The 26,881-nt window shown below is 39.0% G+C and overlaps 2 protein-coding genes across 6 annotated transcripts in view; one reads left to right on the top strand and one right to left on the bottom strand.

Moving 5' to 3' along the window:
- Positions 1–10,133, top strand: part of mgat3b (beta-1,4-mannosyl-glycoprotein 4-beta-N-acetylglucosaminyltransferase b) — a 48,559-nt gene extending 38,426 nt beyond the window's left edge. For all 5 annotated transcript variants that reach the window (XM_027133610.2, XM_027133607.2, XM_027133609.2 and 2 more), the window contains one exon: positions 249–10,133. In XM_027133610.2, coding sequence (XP_026989411.1) covers positions 249–1,667 — 1,419 coding nt within the window. In that variant the 3' untranslated portion in view covers positions 1,668–10,133. The remainder of the gene's footprint in view (positions 1–248) is intronic.
- Positions 10,134–14,853: 4,720 nt separating this feature from the next.
- Positions 14,854–25,594, bottom strand: c1qtnf6b (C1q and TNF related 6b). The gene is made up of 3 exons (XM_027133611.2): positions 25,311–25,594; positions 20,963–21,163; positions 14,854–19,747 (listed from the first exon to the last, which is right to left on the bottom strand). Exons 2-3 carry the CDS (start codon positions 21,153–21,155, stop codon positions 19,203–19,205), a joined length of 738 nt encoding a protein of 245 aa, XP_026989412.1. The 5' UTR covers positions 21,156–21,163; positions 25,311–25,594; the 3' UTR covers positions 14,854–19,202.
- Between the last annotated feature and the right edge of the window lie 1,287 nt (positions 25,595–26,881).

Genomic DNA, 26,881 nt, shown 5'->3' with positions numbered 1-26,881 from the left:
TGGCTAAAAGTAGTATGGGCACTTGAGCATCACACCAATATGTGTTTGTTAAAGGTTCCATTCCTAAACTGCTAATATGGAATTTTCCTTCCATGTCTGATTTATAGTTTATCCTTTGTGCAGGCCTATCAAAACCTCCACAGCAACCTGGTCAAGTGTCCAAATATCTTTGACCATAAAGTGTAATTTGTACTCATGTTTTTGATCACATCTTTACGTTTTTTATTGTTTTTGTGGAACGAGAGTAGAAGGAAGACACGAAGTTGATCATGTGGCAACCCAGTAGTACAGTGCGACAACGATTGGACCTTGCGAGATCAAATGCTCCCAGCATGGTAGTGAAGAAGCAGGAACCCCAGCATGCATCAACTCCAGACCCAGTCATGTTTCTAGGTGATTTACACAAGCGCCGCATCACCCTCTACGAGGACAGCACCCCGTACTTTGTCCGAACCAAAGCTGGCGCTCTGTGTTTCCGGCAGGGGACAGAGATAGTGCCCCCAAGAGATGATTCTGGGGCGATCAAAGGTAAGCCTACTAGGAGCATCTTGCAAGTTGCAGAGGACTCAAATATCCAAACAAAATTGGTGGAAGACCCCGGTTCCACCAGAGTTAAGCCCAAACGTGGCAAGCGTCTTGTGAAGTGTGTATGCCGTTCCGGTTGGCATGGACCCTACTGTGGCGTGCCTACAATGGTGTACCACTCAAACCTGCCCACCAAAGAGAGACTGACCCCTCGTGAAAAGCCACGGCGTGTCATTAATGCCATCAACATCAACCATGAGTTTGACCTGCTTCATGCCCGATTCAATGAGCTGGGTGATGCCGTTGACCTCTTCCTTGTATGCGAGTCCAACTTTACAGCATATGGAGAGAGGCGCCCGCTGAGCTTTCTGCAGCTATTGCTCAATGGCACTTATGACTACATGCATCGTAAGATCCTTTATGTGTTCCTCGACCACTTTCCCGATGGTGGCCGGCAGGATGGCTGGATTGCCGATGACTATCTTCGCACTTTCCTTACACGGAATGGCATGAGTCGAGTGTTAGGTGCACGGCCTGATGATGTTTTCCTCATAAATGACGCTGACGAGATCCCGGCCCGCGAGGGCATTCTTTTCCTCAAGCTTTTTGATGGCTGGACTGAGCCGTTTGCCATCCACATGCGCAAATCTCTCTATGGCTTTTTCTGGAAGCAGTTGGGTTCTCTTGAAGTGGTTTCAGGATGCACAGTAGGGATGCTCAAGGAGGTCTATGAAAATGACGGTATCCGCTTGCGCCGGCGCGAGTACTACACCTTGCCTAATTTCCGCAGATATGAGAATGACACAGGACACATCCTGGTGCAATGGTCAGTTGGAAGTCCTTTTCACTTTGCCGGGTGGCATTGCTCCTGGTGTTTCACACCTGAGGGCATTCACTTCAAACTTGTATCTGCCCAAAATGGTGACTTCCCCCGTTGGGGCGACTATGAGGACAAGCGGGACCTTAACTACATTCGTGAGCTTATCCGTACTGGGGGTTGGTTTGATGGCTCTGTGCAGGAATACCCTCCTACGGACCCTAAAGAGCACATGTATGCCCCCAAGTACATGTTAGAAAACTATAAGAGCTATCGTTATCTGCTGGAGAACCCTTATATTAAGCCTGCTCTGAATGGGGGGTAAGGAAGAAAAAAGGTGGGGTTTAGATGTAGTTCATCTGGATAATAATGGAAAATAGGGTCCTGTGGAAGTTATCAGGGGAGGAAAAGAACCAAACTCTGCCTACATCCCTTTTCCCCTTTCTTACTTATTGGACCAAACCCCAAAGGTTTATTACCATTATCCAGTCCCTGGCAGAAAAGCGTGGGACCAGCCATGGCAATGGATGAACATAAGTGATTTTGTTTTGTTTGTTTGTTTCTATTGCTGTTTGGTAAGTGGACATGCAGAATCCATCAAGTGACTGTATCAGACCACTCCATAAATTAAGAATTTATTACACTATGACATTTGTGTGATAAGATAAAGAGAAAGAGTGTGTGTTTGTGATTGGCCTTCACGGTTCTTGGTGCACTCCTATCATTTTTGCTTGCAGTTTTGAAAAATGAAAACTAACTATACAGATTTATCTTATATATTTGAATCTTTTTTTAAAAAGCACACTAGGCTGATTGTGGCAGTCAGTGGATCAATTTCTATATGAAAGAGATAAATTGAAAAAGAGTTCTAAGTTTAATTAGTATATGAATGTTTGAAACATGGGGTTAAGTTAATGCAGCACTTTCGGGTCAGACTTGGCTCCGATTGCCGAAGGCAGTGTGGTGATGTACTTTTGCACTCGTGGCCGATAGCATGAAGTGCACTCCGAGGGTTCAGTTATGGAAAACGAAAGATGGCATTCTCAGTCATGCATGCAGAATAGAAAGGGAAAGAAGAAGAGAAAAAAGTTGGAGCAGGGAGTACAGGGTAGATAGAAGTGGACAAGAGGCCAAGAGTAGGTCTGTCCGTTCCCCTGCCTACGTAGAACCCAATACATTATGAATGGTGGTAATGTGCAGCACAGCAGGAGACCATTAGAGTTGAAGAGCAGGCCACAGAGGAGAAAAAAATAGTCCTTATTTTTCCTATCTATCCTTCTCTCAGTGCTCATCTTTTTGTCGTAAGGCAGATTTTGGCATTTTAAAATATTTGCTGTGGAAAGGCAACAAAAAAAAAACACAATTATTCGAAATGTCAACAAACTCTTGTGACAAACCCATTTGAGTTTGAATGATTTTTTTTTCAGCATTATATGGAATGTTATGGAAAAGTATTAGAGTTACACATCATCCAAATTTTCATGTCCATTTCTTGTCCAAAAAAACGCAAAAAGCAGGACAGCCTGGAATGGGAATACTATGAATATGATTAAAATTGCTGGGAAATGGACAGATTCAAATGGCCAGTGGTAAATACTCCTTACATCAGGTGCTGTGGGTGGTGGAAAAGTCGGGGCAGCCAAGTGAAAGAAAATGCACATACTTTGCAATATAGAAGAAATTCTCAACGGATACGTGTTCGACACAACATTTTTCATTATAAACAGAACCTATGGGACCGCACGGCTAGCAGTTTTCATACGAAGTAAAATCTGTGTATGGTCTATCATATATCATTTTTGATGGAACCAAGCTGCTGGTGGCAAAATCTGGATATACGGATAAAGTCGATAAGAATGTTGCTATCTACAGAAGACACGGCCAAATTATTTCTCATATTATCTTCTCAAGCAGCAGTGTGTTGTGTCATTGTGGAAGTGTGAAAAGCGGGGTAGTAAACTAGTAGTGATACGAAGGGAGGTACAGGGAGAAAAAGAGGGAGTGAGCGAGATCAGCAAAATCCCAGCATTCAATTGAGGTCACAAAGTCCTTAGCATGGGGCGTCCACATCCCGTGTGTGTGTGTGTGTGTGTGTGTGTGTGTGTGTGTGAGAGAGAGAGGCAGAGCTCCCTGCTGCAGCAAAACCACTCATGAGTACCAAACGAAAGCAAAGCAAAGAACAGACACATTTTCTGTGCATTTTTGCTTTTAACTAAATAACCATGGTTCCTGCCATGTTTCCTGTTCCACAGTGCATCCTTTTTTCTGTCAAAACTTCTCACTGAATTTGACACACACGCACACACACACAAAACAATCACATTCCCCTCCCTTGTTCATCTTCCTTGCCAGCTTTTGAGCTTTCCCTGACTGCCAAAAATAACCTCGGCTTAATGACGGTGGGATTTTTCACCTCCTCCTCCCTCACCCCCACATGAGTTGTTTGTGTATGGTTTGTACCCTCCTCTGTCTTCACATCAGAGGATGATGAGGGTTTGATGGGCATCGTGCTCTACCGGGCACACCAAGCTCTCCCCTGCCGTGTCAGGCTGGGCTGTTTCCATGGTGACATGCCATCCTGCCTGCAAAGTGAACACCATTCAGAACAATGGGGCTACGTTTGCATGACTGAATGAAACTTCGATCTGAGTGAAAGGGCTTTATCACTTGTTTAATAACCTGTTAAACAGATAAATAAATTGCAGTGTACACTTTGAAATCAGAATGATTAGCATGGATCTAAAATCCAATCGAATTAGCATGCGCTCCGTGCAGGTGCATTTTGCTGATAAATTTGGTAGCTGCTGAAAATGGACGCATCAGAGCCACAATTTTGAAGTAGAATTTCCCTGAACATGAAATCTTTAAGTAATGACTTTAGGTAATTCAACTACTTTTTGCAGAGAACACCTAAAACACTGAGCTACCATACGCTACTGTTATATCAATGACACTTAATTCCACGCCTTCTATACATAGTGGATTATACTGTATAAAACATGCTCGTAAAGATCGATTGGTATTTGATGTAAGCAGTTATTCTTTTACAGTTGAAAGAGATCAGTGAAACTCCTTAGCACAGCTTTATTTTATGACCATAATTAGACTATTAAAACATTAGACTATTATCATTAGTTAAAATGTAGAAAATTTTTCACTATTAATTGGCGACATTTCAACTTTCATGTTAGAATGAAGGACTCAAAAATCCTGTTGATGATCAAATGTTGTCCCTGTTTTGAAAACCGTGGCTTCACGTTCCACACTTGGTTTGAGTTCTGGGAACGGATTGAATTCTTTTTGCTTGACTGAAACCTGTACTTGTTGTGAAACAGAGCTCCAGTGACTCAGAGAGGAGGAGACATTAGGATGTGTTTTTGCAAGCCTGCTCTCTCAAATAACTGACTGAAATCTGAAGAAGGATGCTCTAGATGCCTGTGTTCTGCTGTCATCTTTGCTTTCTCTGTGTTACTGACGTAGTTTCTCATTCCCCCAAGTGTGCACTTGCTCTGAGCGTTGAGCCAGAACAGCAAGAGGATTAAGAGGAAGCGCATTAATAGCGTCGCCCTCTAAGCTGCTACGTTCGGGACAAAGCTCCGCTGTGCCCTGTCACATCTGCAATGCAGCAGTGCTGTGTTTACAACGGGGATCCTGGATCCTAACACGCGTTACAGATGCAAACGCACAGCTGGAAATGCGCTCACTTTGGTGACACGTCAGCCAAAGTGAGTCACTGTTGAACGGTAACATGTTTAAAATACTTCTATACTTCCGGGCTATGCTTCATTCAGAAAGAATGAAACCCCTGTGGACTACTCTCACTCGGTTCCTCCTAAGCACGTGATTTTTGCCACTTTCTTGTAAACTAGCATCATCATAACAGGTTACTTAACTAGTAACCAGCTTCACTAGCAAGCTAACTGGCACTTTTACTTCAGAGCTAGCTTGATAGTGTTACTAGATTTAATAACACACAATAGTTTTTCTAACAACATAACATTAGCTTGCTTGCCAGCAAAATTAGCTATTGCTCTTCATGAAAGTTAGCATAATATTAATCTGGACAATTAAGTAGCTGTTTTTCATTACAGGTGTAATTGTTAGCCTAAAGTTTGCCAGCATTTATTGGTGAGCTTTTGGGTTGGGTTTAACAATAGAACTGTTAGCTTATGTTTTGTCTGTGACATACATTATGTAGTGAAATAGTTAGCATAATGCCAGCTAGCTTGCTAGCAAAACTGACTCCTTTGCTTGTTACAGTAATACAAAAATAATGTGCTATAATTATCTTGATATTATCACAATGGCTATTTGTATCCTAGCTTTAACTAGTTTTAAAATGGTTTGCCTCCTTGTTTTGGCTGCTTCTTAGCTGCCTTCTTGTTTTGGCTGCTTAGTTACTTCTTGGCTGTCTTTTTTTTCTTAAGATGTTTCCAGCATTTTGACATTCAGCATCGAATAGATCAGCTTTCAAGGATCCCCACAATATTTGGGTACCCAGGCAATTTCCCGTTCTATAGAGATGTTCAAATTAAAATATAAAATCTACTCTTGTTGTGACCGGGACATGAAACTCCCTCAGGCAAAAACAGGACGTGCGCGACATGACCAGATTATGATGATCTGATACGGTGACAGAGAAGATAAGTGTAAGAATTGCGCCACAGGAAATCTTTGCCAGCGTAATATAAACTTCCACAGGCAACTGAAATCAGAAATATGATTCTCGGTGCTGATGGAGAAGGGGGAGGGTAGAAAAGCCTTGATGTTTTCAGTTTGGAATGTTGGCTAAGAGAAGAAAACTGCTTCGCTTTAGCTTCTGACATGCTGAATGTATAAGATGTTTAAAGTGAAGTTGTGATGTTCTCTTGTCTATTTTATCCAGAAGTCTTCATGTACAAACCCACAAGTTTATTCTTTTTGCATGCCTTAATCACTCCTCTTTAAAACAAGCTTTACGGATTCTCCGATTCTGATCCGTCGGAATTTGTTTGAGATTCTAACATTCATTTATTTAGTAACTAAAACTAAAATGCGCACTTATAAATGTGTTCTCTGTCATTTGTACTTACAAAAGAATGGCTTTCGAGGGATTTCAGTTCATCGCTTAACAGATAAGGTGCATTTTATTGGCTTAAAAAGAAAAACTGAAAGAGAGACCGTTTCTAGCTGTCGAAGATTATAAGAAGATCAAACCTCTTGCATGGATGTTTCATTGCAACAAAATTATAAGCAGATATAAAGTTTTCTGTGATTGTTGTTTATTAAATAAAAAAATGTTAGAATTAGGAACTTGCTGTGGAATGAGAGGATTTAACCACTTCTGGACATGTTGTCATAAGAATGTAAAGACTACTGAAGCTCACTTTTTATCAACTAGTGCTCTAGAGAAGGAACTAAAAAGGTTCCTGGAACTATGGCCTTATACAACAGTTTGTGTGGAACAAAATGCAAAGATTTTGTATCCTGGCTTCCTGTTGTGAATATATATCCCAAATTTCTGAATTTTGGTAAATGTTCATGTGGTGAAAATGTAGCTAAACTCCTAAAAAAAAAAAAATCCCTGTGGTGAAAAAACGTTGGTCACCTGAAAAGGTTCCATCCAATGTGCTGGTACCCCTGCAAAGTTTCATGGCATGGAAAAGCTTCCAACATCTCTAGAGGTTTTTTTTTTCTAATGATTCTTGTGTTGAATATATTGCCCAAAGTGCTGGTATCCCTGAAATGGTTCTTGGGATGAAAAAACTCCCCAAGTTCCTGAATTCTTCTAAAGGTTCATGTGTAGCCAAAGTTTTTGACATTTTCCCAAGGTTCTTGTGCTGAAAATGTTCCCAAAGTGCTGGTATCCCTGAAACGGGTCCTGGGATAAAAAAAAAAAATCCTCAGTTCCTGACAAGGTTTCTGTGGTAAAAACGTGCCTATACAGAGAGACGGAGGGAGAGAAAGAAGGAGAGATAGAATGCTGGCTTTGTTTAATGAAAACTGCTCCTTAAAGTCTATGAATCAAAACACGGTATCCATTTTAATGACCTTATAAATGATCCAATTATCTGACTTATAATAGGTGAGGGCAAATTAGCTCAAATTGCTTTGATGCTTTTTTTTTCTTTCATCCATCCTGAGTAGGGGGGGATGGGGATGAGTGTTCAGTGGAAAACAAAAAAGCTCGGAAAGCCAGCGGCATTAGAGGAAATCTATTTGGGCTGCTAGAGAGTGGATGGTTCCTGAGAGGCAGAGATTATTTCTCTTTACATCATTAAAGTGCCACATTTTATTCGACTTTATACAACTTATACAGGCTTGTGAGTTAAGACGGCGTCCCGGAAGGCTTTCGTTTGTTTGTTGAACGTGATGTGAACGAGGGATAGCTTGCTGATGTTGGCTGCTGCCCAAACCTGTGGCTGTTCTTACTAATCATTGTAGAAATTTCTCTTCTATGGGAGTTGCACTAAGGATCTCTCTCTCTCTCTCTCTCTCTCTCTCTCTCTCTCTCTCTCTCTCTCTCTCTCTCTCTCTCTCTCTCTATCTCTACCTATCTATCTATCTATCTGCTACAGAACATCTTTGTCTTCTTGGGTTTCGTTTGCTATTCACTGTCAGTTGTAATGATTTATTAGCCAGTTGTTGTACATGTCCTCATCGGTGTTTACATGAATTTGTTATTTTAAAAAGTTAGTTATATTATTAAAGTTATTTCTGGATGTGTTTATCAAAATTAAAAAGGGAAAAAGGAGAAGGTTATGGAGTGGAGAGTTATTTAATCTATATCACCAGTAACCTTTTTTTTTTGTTCCATCACTGTCTATCAGTCTTTGACTTGTTCCTGTCTGTTCTTCCTGTTGATGTAAAATCAACATTTTGTGCTGATATTACTGAAACGTATCTGATATGCACTTGTCTCTTATTATTATTATTATTTTTTTTATTTTAATTTAATTTTTTTTACCTGTGAATTTTAACCCAACTATCAGGGATTTCTACCTGTCTACAGTATATGGTGCATCTTTCTGTGTGTTTTTTTTCTTTCTGTTGTAGGAGGTGAAGGCATGAAACAGTTGGATTCTGGGGGGAAAAGAAAAAAAAAACAGCGCCTAATCAAATTATATTTTAACACAGAGCAACAGTGAGGGTACAAAATGTGTGCGTGTGTGTGTGTGTGTGTTTGTTTCAGAGCGTGTGTGTCCCATATGTTGTGTCAGAGTAGATCAAAAGCGGTATTGATGATTTTGCATCCAGCGACAGATGGACGCACACACGCGCACACACACACAGACTCGGAACACTCATCTCAAACCATTACCTGATGCACTGTGTGTGTGTGTGTGTGTGTGTGTGTGTGTGTGTGAGAGAGAGAGACTCACCACACAATCTTTCACATTTGACTTTTCTCCACTGATCCACCATAAATTAGGTCATTATTCAAGGATGCAGGTCTAATCATGTACTGTGTATAATGTATATTATCAACTTACTCACTAAGGAAGTCCAGCGAGGCCATCTGTTTTGTTTTGTTTTCGTCTCTTCATTCCTGTTATTTCCAGATCAAATATCATTTTCTGGATCATCGTTAATTTATGAGAACACGATTTGATCTGATGTAATTTATCCGGAAAATTACGAGAAAAACTGTCCAGTGAAAGATAAAGATTTGTAAATTCTTCAGCGTCGAGTTCAGTTGTGGATTTAAGAACATGGTGCAGAAGAAGTGACACAATGACTGATGGCCTCTACGGATTTCACTAAAGTGCATCTGTGTTTATTTATTTTCTGTTTTTAATTTTTTTTTTCTGCAGTGAATCGTCCATCAGGTTTGAATGTGAATCTGAATTTTTTTTTTTGGAAATGTTTTTTTTTTTTTTTTTAAATTCAGTACATTTCTGTAATATATTCAGTGATTTATACTCACGGCAGCTTGTTTTTTGTTTTTATTTCTCTGGAAATTTTTGCTTTGATAAACCAAAATTGTATTCCTGTACATTTTTTATCATTCGAGCAGTTTTTCATTGCTTTTTTTTTTTTATGACCTTTATTTATTTTTTTTCTCTTGGTTGTTTTGCTATTGATTAGCCTCAAAACATGACCAATTGGATCACAGTTATGTCATCGAAGTCAGATCGTAGCCACTAGAGGGCCCAAGATGCTTCAGCTGAATCTTTTCAGCCACCAGTCCCACCTTCTGTCTCACTGCAGCGTCCAAAAGTGAGTGATAAGGCGGATATAAAAACTTTTGTAATCTCAGATCCGGGTTGCCAGATTTCAACAACAAACATCCTTCCTGTGATTTTGTAATTCTTTCTTTTCTGAGAGTTTCTGGATGTATACTAACATTGCGACAGAACCTACAGGAAGGCAAGAGCAGTCTTGTCATGTGTGTGTTTTTCTTTTTCTTTTTTTTTTCAAGAGGATGTGGTTAAGAAAAACACCCACTCAGTGTAATTGTGTATGTTTTCAGTGGCTTGGCATCTCCTCTCTTCTCCTTTCGTGCTCACATTTCTGCATTTCTTTCTGCATTTGTGTCCCATTCAGGGTTCAAACCACTTCACTAAAATATCTTTCTCAGCAGAGCGAGAGGAAAAAAAAAAAAAAAGGCTGATGTATTTACACAAAAGTACGCAGACATTTAAATGACTTTTTTTTCCTCCTCTGTGGGTAAAGATGAAAGAGTGTACATTTAAGAATTAATAAGAAAGACCCTTTTGTTCTGTATATGAATGGCTCTATGTTAACCTGAACAGAAAATTAATGAACTCTATGACAAAGAAACTATAATAAATTAATTTTAAAATTGTCATTGCTGTGACTTGGGGATTCTTTCTAAAACTGGTTTGACGATAAATAGGAATGATCCAAATAAAATGTGTGATCGAATACGTGTCCATGACCGATATGTTGAAGACATCAGTATCATCCTTACGACGCCGACGTACCATCCGATCTCCTACTTGAGATTACCTCATGTTAATGTTAATAAGGATATTTGTGCATAATTCTAATGCTGCGTTCACACGTGCGGAGATTTTAACACTGCATCTCAGTAGCTGTACGATGTACTTGCCAATTGGTGCTACTAGTACTGGTTGCTATGGTAATTACATTTTCAGTTTTAAAAATGAGTGTTTTAGCGTTTGTATATAAAATTCTGAAGTGTATATAGTGAGATGAGATGAAGGATAAGCAGTTTTCCTGGTTTTCCTTTTCATACTGTAGATTACATACATTCTGCTGTCTTCCCTCTCATTGGTAATATACTGCACCACGACTGTTATGACTCTGGACGCACCCACATCTAGTTGCTATGCAGTTGCTGTTGCTCATGTCACTAAAGAATTGTAGCTCTCGTTGAAAAAAAGAATCTTCGAGATCGCTGAACATAGCACAAGCATAGCATAAGCCATCCTCGGATTGGTGCTGAGAATTTAATCCAGAATTGCAAGATAGTCATATGATTAAAGAGATCATGCCAATCTCAGCTCCAAAGAATAATTACATCGTCTGTTTTTCTTGTATCCAACTTGGAGGTTAACGTGTTGGACCACAGATCAGACGGTAGTGAGATCAGATCCCAGGACCACCTACAAGATGCCACTGGACCTTAATCCTGAACTGTTCAATTGTGTAAATAAGATAAAATAAGTCACATTGGATAACAGCATTAGCCAAAGGTCATCAATGTGAACACAGAAGTCTTTGTCACTTGTATGTTATAGTATAGTGAAATTCTTTTCTTTGCATATCCCAGCTGTGGTTAAAGCACAGAGTCCGCCGTTATAAAGAGCAGAGAAGATGAAGAGACTTGATAAAGGCTCCAACAGAGGCAGCTTGGTGTGCCGGGGCTTTAAACCACAACCTTTTGATCAATAACCCGGGGCTTTGCCATGTTGTTGAGCCATGACTGCCTTAGTGTGTGAAATTAAGATATTTTTTGGCTCACATCTGAAGGCTTGCTTAAACAGGTATGTCTTTGACTATTGAATAAGATATTTTGTGCAATTAGGAACAGTAACATTGTGGGTTATAGGATCATAAGAGATGATTTGGCAACTGGGGAGTAATATCTAAAAGTAATATCTTGGTTTTTTTTTTTCATTTTAGAGGTGTTTGTGATTTTATGTTCTTTCCCATGTTAAATCTCTGCACAGATACTGAAGATGTCAAATTGTAGTGACGGAGAAATAAAGGAGCCACGGTCCTGTCTTGCTGGCTGATTTGTTTTCGAGCTCTTGCCAGCGAATAAATCCAGTCTCTTTCCAGCCGACATTGTAGTAAATATGTTGAGGAAGCCTCTAGAGGGCATGGCACGGCTTTCTTCGTTCTTGTTTATGTAGCCAATCTTCTGGCTCTGGTAAGGTCAGATACGGGTGGGGCTCCACCACAGCGCAGTCACCACAAAGCCTCTGCTTTGCTGTTTGGAAATAACATCCATTTCTATCTAGAGTCAAAACGGCTTCAGACCGTATCATATACCACTACAACAAGATCATCTGGTTTGTGTGTCAGGAAAAAAAAATCCAGCCATTTCCTGTCTTTGTTTCGACGTCCATTGTTTTTACAACTTGTGTTAAGTAAAATTTGAACCGCTTAAAAGTTTTCTCTGGCCTTTGTCCAGGCTGAAACTTTCCTTTCTCAAGTATCGAGTCATTATAGATTGCCCAAGAGCTGCAGGGACATTGAGGCCCTTTTCCTGATGTTAATTATCCCAGAGCTAGGTCGAGTTTCTTACTCTGTCTCTCTTTTCATGTCCACATCTCTTTCTATCTCTGGAGTTTTCTGCATCTGTTCATTGTCCAGCTTGCTTCAGTGTTTTCGCTGTAGCTCAACAAACACTGCACAATGAAACAAAAGGAGATTGTATTAGAACAAGACTTCTTTCTCCGACTTCCTCGTACTCCTTTGATCTTTTTAACACTGTGTCCCCAAATCCAAGCGTACTCATAATCCATTTAATGACAGCACAGTCTGAACTGCATGTGTCTGAATTTTTTTCTGGCCCAGAAATTAGCCCCAACCCAACTGCTAAAAAAGAGCTGTTTGGTTCAGTCATGCTGCTTTACCATTGCTGGTTTACGTTTACCTAAGAGCAGAGAGACCTAAAATGATAGCTCTTTTTAAAGGTTTTTTTATCTGTTTTTTTTTTAATTAGCTGTGTCTCCTGCTGATATTGAAATGCTCAGCCATGCATTTTTCTATAAAATTAAAATCTTGGCTGTGTTTTGCTCACAGATAATATTTTTGGTGCAGAGACACAACCTAGGGTTAGTCGCTGCATTATTTTAAGGAATGGAAAGAAATGAAAATCCCATTTAGTATTGCATGTGCTGAGAATGTATTGTGATGTCATAAAATATAAGCACCAATCATCATCTGGTATGCAAATGCAGGCCATGTAAACAAACAGATCTAGAGAGGTTATGAAGAAGCACATAGGTTTCAGGACACTTGATTAACATTTGCTGGTTTCTGTTACTTTCCTTTTATTAATTCTTCTTATGAGGGCAACATTGAGGCTTTATTATTCAATATGTAAAATCTTTCTTAGGCTCCTCCTTGAGAGCAGGTTATTTCCAACCATATCACATTTGATTCAGTCCCAAGTTCTCAGTGTCGAAGACAGACTTGCTAAATTATGCTGGACATCATTACATGCTCCAAGAGCAGATTTAGGCATCATCGCTTTAGTGCTGCAAGCGAAGCCGGTCAGATCAGATAACTGCAGCATATTTTCTGCTCGTCTCTATATGTGTCCTGATAGACTATCTGTGCTAGGAAGGGGCTAGAGAATGATATTACGCTCTACCAGTTCTATCTGATAGTGTAACAGCAGTTCATAAAGAGGCTAAAACAAAGCCAAGACTCTGCTGACAGCTGGCTGGAAACAATTGAGAGAGGGAGAGGGAGAGGAGAGGACGTGCAGATTAATTACAATGTGAAGGATAAGAGCGGAGGAGAGGACGTGCAGAATAAATACAGATGAGAAAGATAGCAGAAGATCTGTAGATTAGTTACAGAGGAGGGGAAGGGGAGAAGAGAAAAGAGGAGACAAGGCGTAGGTTAATTACAAGGGAAGGGAGAAGGATGGAGAGGAGATGAGGTACAGATTCATTCCAGGAAAAGACAGGAGATTAATTACAGAAGACGATAAAAAAAGGAGTGTGGAAAATATTTAAAATTTACACCAAGTACACGGTTGTTAAACATATACGGTTTGTTTGGAACTTTCCGTGCTTTTGTATTTTGTAAGACATATAAAACACTTTTATAGAGAATGAATCAACCTGAGGTACTGTTTCCAATGACACCATGATCGGAAGTGTTCGATTCCTCTTCCACTAGCCTTGTCTTTTTTTTTTTTGTTTTTTTTTTATAATCCATTTATAGTTATATTCCATGCTTGCTAAAAGCCTGTATAAGAACAACTACAGTATAAACATCCAGTCTTTCATATTTTTCTCATTTTCTTTAAGTTGCTTAGAAAATGCTAAGAAATCCCATCTTGCAATGTTACCAAGCAACCAGAAAATGGAAATGTCCTGAAGAATCTCCCATGTTGAAAAATTTACATAAACTGGAGACTTCTTCTCGATTTGTTAAATAAAAGTCTCCTTAAAGAAAGGTTTGCAATATCAACAGCTATACAATTTTTTTTATGTAGCAAAATGTTTTCAAAATATATGTTAATTATTCTGATTAGATTATGGGAAGCATCCGCCATGTGAATTAGCTGTTACTATAACAGAAGCAAATACACCAACAAACTTTGACCAATCGGATTTGAGAATTCAACAGTGCAATGGTAAATGGAATATGATCAGAGTTTAAGTAAATGTGCAATATTCAACATGTGTAAATAAACATCAAACCAGATACAGATATTTTTGTGTACTTAAAGGAGCAGGCTAATTACATGTTAAAGGACCGTTTTTAAGGCATCTGGAAGTCGAAGGAGTAGCGAATAATAACAAGAGTGGAGTTGAGAAGATGAGAAACTGTGTAGATTAATTAGAGGAGATGAAAAGCCAAGGTGAGGAATGTGGAGAGAAGAGATGAGAGGGGAAAGAAAAAGGAGGGGAAGAGACATGATAGGAATCGGAGGTTGATTACAGAAGAGAAGAGATGTCTGGAGTGTTCACACTCTAGCCTTGGGTTTATTATTTCTCTGCCTCCATTAGTGAGCAGAGTGGAGTTCTCTCTCTCTCTTTCTCTCTCTCTCTCTCTCTCTCTCTCTCTCTCTCTCTCTCTCTCTCTCTCTCTCTCTCTCTCTCTCTCTCTCTCTCCCCCTCCCCCCTCACAGCCCAGGTTGCACACACTCACGGCAGAGGATAAAGTGAAGCCTGAGCAGTGTTTGGAGGACACTGATGGTATACAGACTGCCAAAGTATTTTATAGCAAGACACGGTAAGAATGCACAGATGGATGTGCAAAAAAAAAAAAAGAGCCTACAGGATATTAGCAGAGGGGGAACATGTTATTCCTAGTATTTAAAAAAAAAAAAAAAAAAAGAATCTGAACAAGAATTACTTTGCTGCAGATTTTAATGGTAATATTTGGCATATAAAAAATGTATTTACACAATACAAGCCATATTTATATTCATGTATACAAAAAGTGCACCTTTGCTAGTAAACTTACAATTTAGCACCTTTATAATAAAGCACCAATCTTTAGGCCTGGCATCAGAAACACATGAAGAATAACCAGGTGTTTAAATCCCAGCAATATCTGAACATTTTTTTGTAATTGAAAACATGATCTAATTTCAACAGCTGACATGTACATTGCTTAAGTGTGGAAAGCGGAATTGTACCTCAATTATCGACTTTTAAAGAGCAGCCAAATCACCGGGACAGAAATATGAACTTCTCCACAACCTTTGTGGTTAGTGCTCCATGTTTGGTGTTCTTGTTCTAGCATCCTTGTTTAATTCCAGTTATCTGAAAGTCCACAGTAACATCTGGATTAGATGTAGAATGGAACAGATTTTGGTTGAGCAATAAAGTATGCTGGCAAGGTTAAACTATATGAGCCGTGTTTTGCTAAGCTCAATTTTGAAATGGCTAACCAACTTTAATGTTAGCATGGTAATATTCTTGTGTGAGTCAATTAAAGCTTTCCTTTCAGTCAGATGTTTGATCTGTTTAACAACCAGCAGTATGATAACCTGAAAGAATGACTTTCTTGTAATATAACAACTCCAAACAACACTAGCCTTAACCTGAGTCAACTTTTCACTAGTAAAATACCTGGAAATCTCATAAATAAACGTTTGTCTGGCATGCTAACTGAAGCTAAGGCATGTTTTTGATGGTACTGTAACCTTAAAATCTGAGCCTTGCTCTGAGTCAGGTTTTGGATTCTAGAATCTCGTAAAAATATCAAAAACAAACTTTCTTGTTACATGAGAAACCCAGTGCCTGCCACATTTTGAGCCCATTTTGATGGTAGGATCGACTGAATAGCTCATAAATAGACTTTCTTTTGATGTGCTAACTCCAGCTGATACAAACTTAACTCTGAGACATGTTTAAAAGTATTATCACCTTGAAATGAATCTTCTGATATACTATGCCTTGAAGAGAATACTAGCCTTACTCTGAGTCATTTTTTTTTTCAGTAGGATCAATTGAAAATCTCACAAATGGGCTTTCTTGTTAAATGCGAACTCTAGACAGTGCTAGTTTCACTTCAGGTCAGTGTTTGGATAGTAGGAATCTCCTGTAAATCTTATCTTAACCTTCTTGTGATATGCTAACGTCAAGCAAAAACTGGATCGTTATGCAGACTGCAAAATTTTTTCTGGAAATATTATAAATGCTAGCTATAGCTAATACTAGTCTCACTCTAAGGCATGTTTTGATAAGAAAATCTCCTTCAAAATAAATTTTGTTGTAACATAAGTACAGAAAATACTAGCATTGCTTTGAGGCATGTTTTGATTGTACTATTAACTAAAAAGGAATTTTCTCGTCATGTACAAATTCCACATAATACTTGTCTTACATAGAGTGAATCTTTTGATCGTAGTTCCACCTGAAAATCTCATAAAATGTTTACTTTTCTTGTATTAACTCAATTCAATACTAGTCTTTCTTCTAGGGTTTGATTAAACGGCAGAAACTGAAATTTTTATATTATCCTTCTTGTTGCATTCTTACTTCGACCAAACCTAGCCTTGTTCTGGGTCAATTATCATAGCAAAATCAGCTGAAAATAAATTTACTCATATGCTAACTGGAAATAAATGATATGCTGACTCCAGCTAATACCAGCCTCACTCTGAGGTATGTTTTTGATTGTAGGACCACTTGAAATGATGTTCTATTGATTTCCTTGTGATGTATTATCTCCACCCAAGACAAGCCTGACTCTGAGGTTTTTCTGTGGTTCAGGTTTTTGATTTTAGGATCAACAGAAATGCACCTAGGTGTATTTTCTAGAAGCACGGTGAAGTAAGTAGAACTGTCACAACTCAGACAATGCCTCAACAAAGAGTATCTGTTTCTGACAGATACTTGCTATTGCACTAGTTGTCAAAGGCAAGGGCTAAATTTGAGGTTACGGCTGCAAAACAACCTGGAAATCAAGACTAAACAAAAACCCAGACTCTCACACATACATGCAGAAAACTGATCCAAAATCAGCAAACACTATAAACCTCCTCAATGCCATTAAAACCACATTTATACAGTGGAACTGTATGCACAAAGATATAAACGGCTGGTGTTTTCTGTAGACGTTGTCTCAGAGTGACCTGCTCATAGCCTTTCATTTAATTGTTTATAGAGTAATAACATCAGTGTTGTGTTGCTTCAGCCAAGAGTGGTTTTTGTCTGCCCATAACTAAGCCATTTTGGATAGTAAAAATTTCTTTAACAGCAAATATAAGTCTAATCTACGTTCTTCATTGGCAAGCTCTATAAGCTGTCTTTGGCTGTATTACTGACTAATATTGGTTAATGGGAGAAAAAAAAAAAACTAAAGTGGTGTGTGGTTTATATATTTTGAGCAAGAACCACCCACTGTCCTTTATTACTCTCTCGCTGTCACTGACTTGTTATCTGGTTGTGATTACATATAGTTGGTCTGGTTTCCTGTTTCTGGTGTCTATAAACATAGCAGCTCTAACGCAGCTGGGTTTCCTTACAGAGGCAGATGGGTGGCCTCTTTTTCTTTCAGATATAATCAATATCAGTGGCACAGTATTAAGACAGCTCACTTTAGACACTTTTACACCACTCTGTTTATTTCCTCGATGTCCCAATGTCCCTCATTTCTTCCTAGCTGTACCTTTTGAGCAATCCACAATGCATTCATGAGTAATAGGGAGCATTTCCACAAAAGTAAGGAAAGTACATTTATTGAGCGAAACTGTTTAAAAGGGATTGCAAGTTGGATATGCTTTATGGTCGTTTTACGATAAAGCCTCCTTTTTGTCATACTTAAGTGCTAAATCATGTTCAAATTATAGTCCCTCATGGTGCATTATCTCAACACAGGGGGCATGTTTAAAAGCTTTCAGGCATCATTTTTTGTATGGGCAAACATAGTTTAGTGGTCTTTCATATCTCTAATGCTAATTTGGTTGGGCATTAGACAGGTTTTCCTCTTCTTGCCCAGTTGCTATTTTCATGATCATCATTAAAATGCCTAAGATGATATGAATCTAGCAAAATTAAAGATTAGGAATCAGAGAATCTGCCAATCCAAGGATATTTAACCACTTTGGTACAAAAATTAAATCACTGACTTAGTTACATTAAGGGTAATTTACACAAGGCTATTTACACAATATAGTTTACCTCCTTTAACTTGACATTTAACTAACGACTTATTTGATTGATTGATTGATTGATTGATTTAATTATTTTTCATTTAAAAACAAATGTCACACTTGCCAAATTTATTGGCACCGAAGCAACAAGACATTAGCTATGACATGTTAATAACCTGCTAAAATGCACCAAAAGGAAGAAAACATAGTTATGGTCACTGATAAAAAGCCAGCTGCAGGGAAGCTGGTCACTTATACCAGCAAATATATAAATCCAATGGTACAGTACATCATTACACCAACAGTATAAATTCAATGGGATAAGATGATATAATTCATCTAACCCTAACGTATTCATCCCGTACCATCTAGATAGTCAACTAATGAATGCATTATTTATGCACTTATGCAAAAAATGGACTGAATTTTTTTTTGTATGTTTTTTAAAGATAGCAGGTTAATAGGTTTTAGGTTTATTGCTGCTACACCTTTACTCCTGTCCCTCTGTATTGGTGTTAATGGCACTGAAAAAGCCTGGCCAGCTGGTATAAGCAAAGGCCTCAAGTCAACAACTAAAAACTGTTACTCAGACCAGGCTGGCTCTAGAGACATGGTAATAAGTAAAGACTATGTTCCAAGCCAAACGCTTATATAAGTCTGGAGTATTTTCCAGTCAACCCCCTTTTTTTTTTTTTTTTTGGAAGTACAGATACAGTACAGTACAGGTGACCTGTTTTCATTTCACAATGTACATTGCTGTGCTCAGAAGAAGCTTCTGAGGAGATTTAACGGATCTATGATATTTTGCATAGTTTTGCCCATTGAAGCTGCCCTGCAGCCAAATTAATCATATGTAACAGCAAAAAAAACCCCGATAAAACCAAAAGTACCGAATCAAATTGTTAGTGAGTCAGCTATTTTAGCACCAATATGTAAATCATCTGTTAGCTAACTGTACCTAATGCATTGTTAATTATTCAATTGGCACTGCTTCCTTCCTCTTCATAGAACTCCATTGGCACGTTTTCCCTGAGAGAAGACTTAATCCATAATTCCCACTCTCAGTATTGGGAAACCATTCCTGTGATGCCATTTCTATGCAGCAGGAGCCACAAGGTAGCCGTTGAAGGTGATGTATATGTCAACGTCATCGCTGTATATGGCATTCTCCCGCTCCCGCTTGTAGAGGCGCACCCAGACTTCGTCGTTAAGCTCGAGAGAAAGCATGACACTCTGGCTCTGCATGATGGAGCGGTCACTGGGCTGTGCGTACAGGATAACCTGCTCGCGTTCGTTCTGCATCAGGTGCAGATAGGTCTCCTTAAAGTTCCATGTGTGGATGTTAATGTTGAAGAAGTAGATACCCGGCACATAGCAGTAGAACTTGCCTTTAAACATGTTGAAGTGTTCGTCAAGATTGACAAACACGGTGTCAAAGAGTAGTGCCTGGTAATAGTCGTCGCTGTGGAGGGCCTTTCGGCGGCCCACTGAGAAGGACGATTTCTGGCTCTTACAGGGGTCTCCAGGAGCTCCGGCCTGCCCTTTGCTGCCTTTAGGACCAATGGCTCCTTTGGGACCTGGAGAACCTTCTGCTCCTGGTTTCCCCGGAGTTCCTCTCTCACCTCGATCACCTTTATCTCCTGTGAGCCAAGGACAAATGAATGGATATGCCTGGGTATGCCTGGAAATGTTATTTAATGTAATGACAGTAAGGGAATGAGTTAGTTATGAATAAGCAAGGTGAGCCAAGTAATGAGTGAGTGAGTGAGTGACTGACAGACTGACTCAAACACCACAGGGTTCACATTATGCACTAAAAAACCTGCAGCTGTTGGGCAGCATTAATGAAATAAATCTATGTAAAATCCAAGTCTTGCTTAACACACTATGTCCAATGCCCAGGGAGTAGTATGGTCTGTTTCAACCTTCTTGGCTCTTAGGAACTAGCCATGAGAAATTAGAACTGCAGTGCGTATAGTAAGACCCTGGATATGAATTTCATTTACATTTAGCAGACACCCTTATCCAGAGAGACTTCAATTTCACTGTAAAGTCGATCTATATGTTGTCTAACCACATGCTGTTACTGTTCCCAGTCATGACTGTCCCAGTGAATCCAATGAAACAGCTTTTACTGAGCTCTGAGTAAGCACAGACGTCTGCGAGAAGCTGAGTATTCTCAGGGCTGTAATCTCAGAACGCAGACAAACACGACACACATGTTGCCGCTTGTAGTTTACTGCCACATAGGCAAGTTTCCTGCCAGTTCTGTATGCCTCTAGAGCCTGCTATCTCCTCCCGGGGATGAATTCTACAGAGATGGCACTGTTTTCTGATTAACAAAGCAGACAAGAGACAAGCTCTGTTGTCTGCATGCAGGGGGCTGAGGCTAGAGCCAGTGCAACATTTTCCAGTAATTTAGTAGTGGAAGATTGGGTCGAGTTTCTGTGTGATGATAGCATGTGAGCGAGTGAGTGAGTGACTGAATAAGCGTGTGTGTGTGTGTGTGGGGGGGGGGGTAGGGGGTTAGTAAGCATGTTAGTGGGTGTGGTTAACATATAGGGTCATCACTGGGTTACTTATGATTTAGGACTTCTATTCCTCTCTGATCACAGAAACACTGCTACAGTAGGTTAATCTGACACCCATGTAGGCACATATGTAGAGAAAAGTGACTGTGAGAGAAAGAAATAGATAAAGTAAGTAAGGATGTAAGTCAGTGAGTGAACTAGCACTGTAATGGGTGAGTAAGTAAGTAAGTAAGATGATGGTGTGGGGCAGGGGACATTTGGTAGCCTAGGTAAAGCAAGACCTTTAACCCTCAATTGCTCAGTTGTATAAAAAATCATTCTTACCTTTGAGAATGGTCATGTTAATGAACGTGCGAACCTCTGGCGTCTGATAGGCCACGGGTTGGGGCGAGTTGCTTACAGGCGGATCCAGGTGATCGCAGCATCTTCGGCAGTATTTGGGAGGTGACCTGGAGGGGGAGGGGACAGAGGCCACCAGCGGGAGGAGCAACAGCACAGATAGAAAGAATCCAGACATGACCACACCTGAATAAAAAAGTCAGAGAGTGAGAAAGAAAGAAAGAAAGAAAGAAAGAAAGAAAAACAAACAAACAGACAGACAGACAAATATAGATAGATAGATAGATAGATAGATAGATAGATAGATAGATAGATAGATAGATAGATAGATAGATAGATAGATAGATAGATAGATAGATAGCGTAATGGATAAAAGGATGAATGCTTCATGCTGGCTGAGCCTCAGAATAATCATTGCAGATGAATGGTTAAAATGCATTCATTAGGAAAAGATCATAACAAATAAATTAAACTCCACCTAATAAGACCATTGATTATTATATCCCAGTGTGGACAGAATGCTGAAGGATGTATGCATTCAATACTCGTAAAGGTAATGGGTAATAATAGGTATTAGGAAATTAGCTTGCAATTTATCTCTAAAGAGAGTGATGCGGCGGCACTTTAATCCTTCTTTCTCACCACTTCCATCTCCACACACGTTTAAGCTTCCAGGGCTTCATTTCTCGTGCAAATACCGCTGTCAGAATCACTTACTAGCCAAGTTGAGTCTCGTAATCACAACATTTCATATGTTTAATATGATGTTTGAGTCTAATTTAGGAGCTATATGTGAAACCTTTTTTTTTTTTTTGCTTTTGTATCTATGCTAACAATGTGACATCAACGTAGCAGCTAACTTCTAAAGTTCAATTAAATTCAGTTTTATTTCTATACCATTTTTAATAATGGACATACACAAGCAATGTATGTATGTAAGTAATGGTCACAAAGCTGCTTTGCAGAATTATATAAATTTAGGATTTAAATGTGCAAATGCATTCATAATAAGCAGGTCAGGGAAGATAGTGAAGAAAAACTCCTTAAGCAGATATTAAGAAGAAAGCGACTCAAAAAGGACAGTGGAAAGTGGTATAATATGGTCAAAAATTGTCATTGTGTAACCAGGAAAGACTTTTAACATGAAGTTTACTTTGTTAAAGTAATCAACTGTTCACTGATTAAAGTGCAAATCTGTTCATACTGTAGCAATCCCAAAAATGATCTAAAAATTAAAAATTTGTAGGTGTTTTCTTGAGGTCCGACTGATTTTATATGAAACTTGCTGCCATAAAATAATTCATTTGCATGTATCGATTGAAAATGTCTGATAAGTCCCAACGAGTCTCAACGACAGAATGGAAAGCCAGTGTACTGCTAAAAAGGTTTAAGGTATGCATAGTGTTTATGTTTGGACAAATTTCTCCTACAAATCTAGAAATAGTGCTTTGACTTTGACACGTTTAACATAAATCAACACATTTAAATGAGCCACTTGTTTATAATGAAACTGAATTAATTTCCATAGTGTGAGTGAGTCAGATTGTAAATCCATTTTGCAGGTGTGGGTAAAAATAAGTGACACACCACATGGACAAAATGATAGTGTTTGTTTAGTGACCGCATTTATTGTGATCGCCAATCTGTTGTAAACTGTGTCCTCTCGTGCTGAACAGGCCCCAAGGACACCTGGTCAGAGCTGGTGATTTGAGAAAGCCCAGAGATTGAGGTAGTTGTGGTGGTGGTGGGGAAAAAGCCATTAAAATGAGACTGTGATGTCTTTTGACAAGGGCAGAAATAGAGGTCGAGCTCTTGGCATTGCAATAAACATTGGAAAACAGAATAAAGTGAAAGAAGACAAGCGCAAGAGAGTAAGAGAGGTAGATAGAAAATTGAGAGACTGAGATGTAGGAGGTGGTGGAGAACTTGGCCCTGTGGAATATGTTGTTTTTGGCTGTAATTTTCCTTGTTTCCTGAGCACTCCTTTTCTACACCTCCCCTTCACCCCCCCTCCTCCTATGAAACCCTCACAGCATACAACTGTCACTGCACTGTGTTATGTTTATATCAACTTTACCTGTAGCTCACAGACGTTACGTGAAACTTCATGCCGATTTACGCGGGTGCGTAATATTACTTTTTAAAGTTCTTCATCGCCTTTAGTATTTGTGCCTCATTTTCATGCTGCCTTCACTGAGCTCCTCAAAAAAAAAAAACGATCTTATTTACGACCTGCGAACTAGTAAATGAAGTCCTTGTTTTTTCCTACTTACCTCGCTTGATTTTGTGTTTTCTTATATTTATTGTAGTCGTCAAAAGCTCGACCTCTATTTCTGCCCTTGTCAGAAGACATTACCATCTCGCAAGCTCCTATAATGCTCCTGTTTACTACCTGCCAAGACGCAATTATGATGTCTTTTAATTCCCTGCAGACATGTATTCTGAGGTTTACCTAGCTATTGACTAGCCATGGATTTTGATTATAAAGCGTTTTGTGCGATAAACCCAAACATTTCTGTAAATTTTGTTTAAATAGCGGTTCAACCACCATATTTATGCTGTTAGCATTGATTCACCCCATCCATCATCATGCACTAGAGTTTCTGTGGTAAAATTCAGTTTTGTCTCCATGCCTGCTCGGATTATCTTATTAGCCATATAGGAACCTCTGATAACAAATGCAGCTATGATCGGAAAAATGTCTGAAAATCTAGTTTAGTTCAGTGTAACTAAACAAAGGTGTAAATATTAGATCCATGAAAATGTCCATGAAAGTTTGGAGAACATTTCCTCCACACCAAACAGTTCAGCCCATTTATATTTTTCCTTTTTTTGCACTTGAAATTTTTAAATTTATTTATTTATTTATTATTTTAATCAAAACATATTTTTTCAAATCAGGTGATGAGATGACTGTTGCCAAACATTGATTTTGTGTCAATCAACCGATCCTGTCTTAATTGTTTTTTCGGTCTTTATCTTCTAATCTACAGTCGTGTACTGTAAGTCGTAGGATCCGTCTCCAGCCAAGTCTTGAAAGAAGATTTATGATGCCTTCACAACAGCAACAAAAAAGATAAACGATCCAGGTTTGATCATTTGTAATACACTACATGTTCCACATAAATAAAAAAGATTATAATATGTTTTTTTCTCTCATAACAACCCCATTAAAATCTGTGATGGCCATTTTTGGGATGCTCATGACCCAGTCATGTGTACTTGTAGTTACTGTATCCTGGAAAGTTTCACTGGGAATTTTATGACATATGACGAGACTTTGGCTTTCCTTGACTTCTACAACTTTAAGAAGTGGGTGAAAGAGGAAATCTGCAGTGTTTTAACTGAGTTGTAGGAATGTTAAACAGTCTTTGGGAAGAATAATCGCTCCTCCATTTTTCATACATGGCAGATTTTTGGGCTCCTTTATGATGATTAAACATGCTGTCAACTTCTTTTCCTTTTTTTTTTTTTTTTTTGCACTTTGGCTTGTTGGACATGTCTTAGTAGGAGTGTTGAACAATGAACTGAATTAGTGCTCAGGTTTCTCTGATCCATGCATCGTTCTCTGCCTCAATTTATATTCAGTTCAGGTTTTATGCCTGTGTAGCGGTGTCACACCTGCAATAAATCATTATGATTTATTCCTATTAATCAAAATGCACACTTGTCCCTTTAATTCACAAATCCTGCAGGACAGATAGAAATGTGCGCAATCTACAATTTACAGCGCTTTATTTAGTGTGCGCAATTCCCACCGCGCATGCGCAAAAAAAAAAAAAAAGCTGTCTCATTATTTTACATGGTCTATTCATTCTTCTTTATATTGTTTTGTGAACCACATTCAAAACGTTGTCATGTCTATGAAAGATTGTACTGTGCAACTTTGTTGGACGTGCACAGATGTTATTTATTAAGTGGAACATGTCAACACTGCTCCTCTTTCCAAATCCAGATGTTTTAATACAAAGAGAGAGGGAGAGAAGGGAAAAAAGAAACACTGCAAAAAAAGAGCCACGTCCTCACAAAAGGAAGCAGCGGTAATGAGTGGGGAAAGCTGCATGCTGCATGCACACATTGCATCTCATTCATGGCTGGGTTGCCAGCACAGCAAAGCCTGTGAATTTTCTGAAAATTGTCATAAATGTCAATCATCTCTAACTTTCCAACTTTATCCTTTTTTTTTTTTTTTTTTTTTTTAAATATAAAGATATTGCAGGTAATTTGCGTGTCACGGGTATGGACGCGCATGTTGTTTGCGCTATTGCAACAAAAAAAAAAAAAAAAGAAGTGCAAAACAAATATATTTATGATGTATTAAACTTTCACTTACCGAGGGATTCTCATGCAGCCGATCCGAGTTCTGCTGCTGCTGCTGCTTTCCAGTGATCAGCTGGAATCTCTCTCTCTCTCTCTCTCTCTCTCTCTCTCTCTCTCTCTCTCTCTCTCTCTCTCTCTCTCTCTCTCTTAAGGAGTTCCCTCCTTATGAGCACTCTATATGATTATATTCTCCTTCTCCTCCTCCTCTTCTTGTCTTGGACTTTAATTTATCCTCCCTCTCCTCTTTTTCTGCTTTATCCCCTCCTAAATTCTCAGAGCTCACGACTTTATGTGTAGTTTTTCTACACACTCTGCAAATTCCTTGAGTGGCTTCTGCCCAAGAAATCCAAAGCTCATGGATGAGCAATGGCTCTGACTTGGCACAAGACCGTGATTGGAAGGAAGAACGAGTAAAGATTCAAGCAGATGAATGATATAATGTAAAAGATTCTCAATCCTATAAAGTGAAAAAATATATATACTTGGTCAGGGTGTACTGAATGTGGCTCATAAATGCTGTTTGCTTCCCTTAGGTATGCTTTGTGATGTACAATGATTTCTGCCCAACTTCGGTCTCGTAGACAAAAATCTTACATTAAAAATGTCTTCCATATTGAGTCGAGGTCATTTGAGGAGGCAGCGGTGGCTCATTCGGTTAAGGCTCAGGGTTGTTGAATGGAGGATCGGGGTTCAATGTCCAGCACTGCTAAGCTGCCTCTGTTAGTTAGGCCTTTGAGCAAGACCTTTATCCCTCACTGCTCCAGGAGTGCTGTATCATGGCTGACCCTGTGCTCTGACCCCAAACTTTAAAGTTGAGATATGCAAAGAAAGAATTTCACTGAGCTATAGTGTATGTGACAAAATAAATGCATCTGTTCTATTCTACTGTACATAATATTACAAGCATGGTGTGGCGTGTTCATTGCAACCTAACACTGCCATTGCAACCTAAGACAGGCATGTTACAAGGGTCTTGTTCTCATACACAAATATGTTTTGGCTGATCGCCTTTTTTAGGGGTTCTCACTGTGTTTTGAAGCTTATGCATGCAAGTATAACATCTGGCACCTTTTGTCTTCATTAATATTTGTTTATGATTCTCTCTAGATTGAAACTGGAGCTGGCAGTGGAACAGCTTGCATTGGCACAACACTATAAACAACCTTGAATGAGACATCCCCGGGCTATATCATGAAACTGTTATGACATGCAAGTAGCCACAATCGGCTATACAATGTAGAAAATCTTACTGAAGTTAAATCATTCATTGATAATTCTGTATAGCAAGAACAAAATGCAATATTTGCAGGCAGTGGACCTTTAGTCAAATAATATACGTACCTAGTTGAATACCTACTTTACCTTTCCAGTCAAACTGGAAACCACTAGAAATTTAATCCAGATGCAATAAATGAGGACAATTAACTTGTCTTAAAGACTTCATAAACACGATTCCTGTCCCGGTACCAGCTTTTCCTCTCACTGTCTTAACATAGCGACTCATTGGTTGTATAGCAAAGTTTTTTCTTTAGATTGTTATATTTAATCACCATTTAGTCAAATGTGCACACTGAAAATGACAGT

Source organism: Tachysurus fulvidraco, chromosome 5, assembly GCF_022655615.1.
Source record: "Tachysurus fulvidraco isolate hzauxx_2018 chromosome 5, HZAU_PFXX_2.0, whole genome shotgun sequence".
In the NCBI taxonomy this organism is placed as follows: domain Eukaryota; kingdom Metazoa; phylum Chordata; class Actinopteri; order Siluriformes; family Bagridae; genus Tachysurus; species Tachysurus fulvidraco.
The sequence above is the reverse complement of the archived record's forward strand: the minus strand, read 5'-3'. Positions and strand labels throughout refer to the sequence as shown.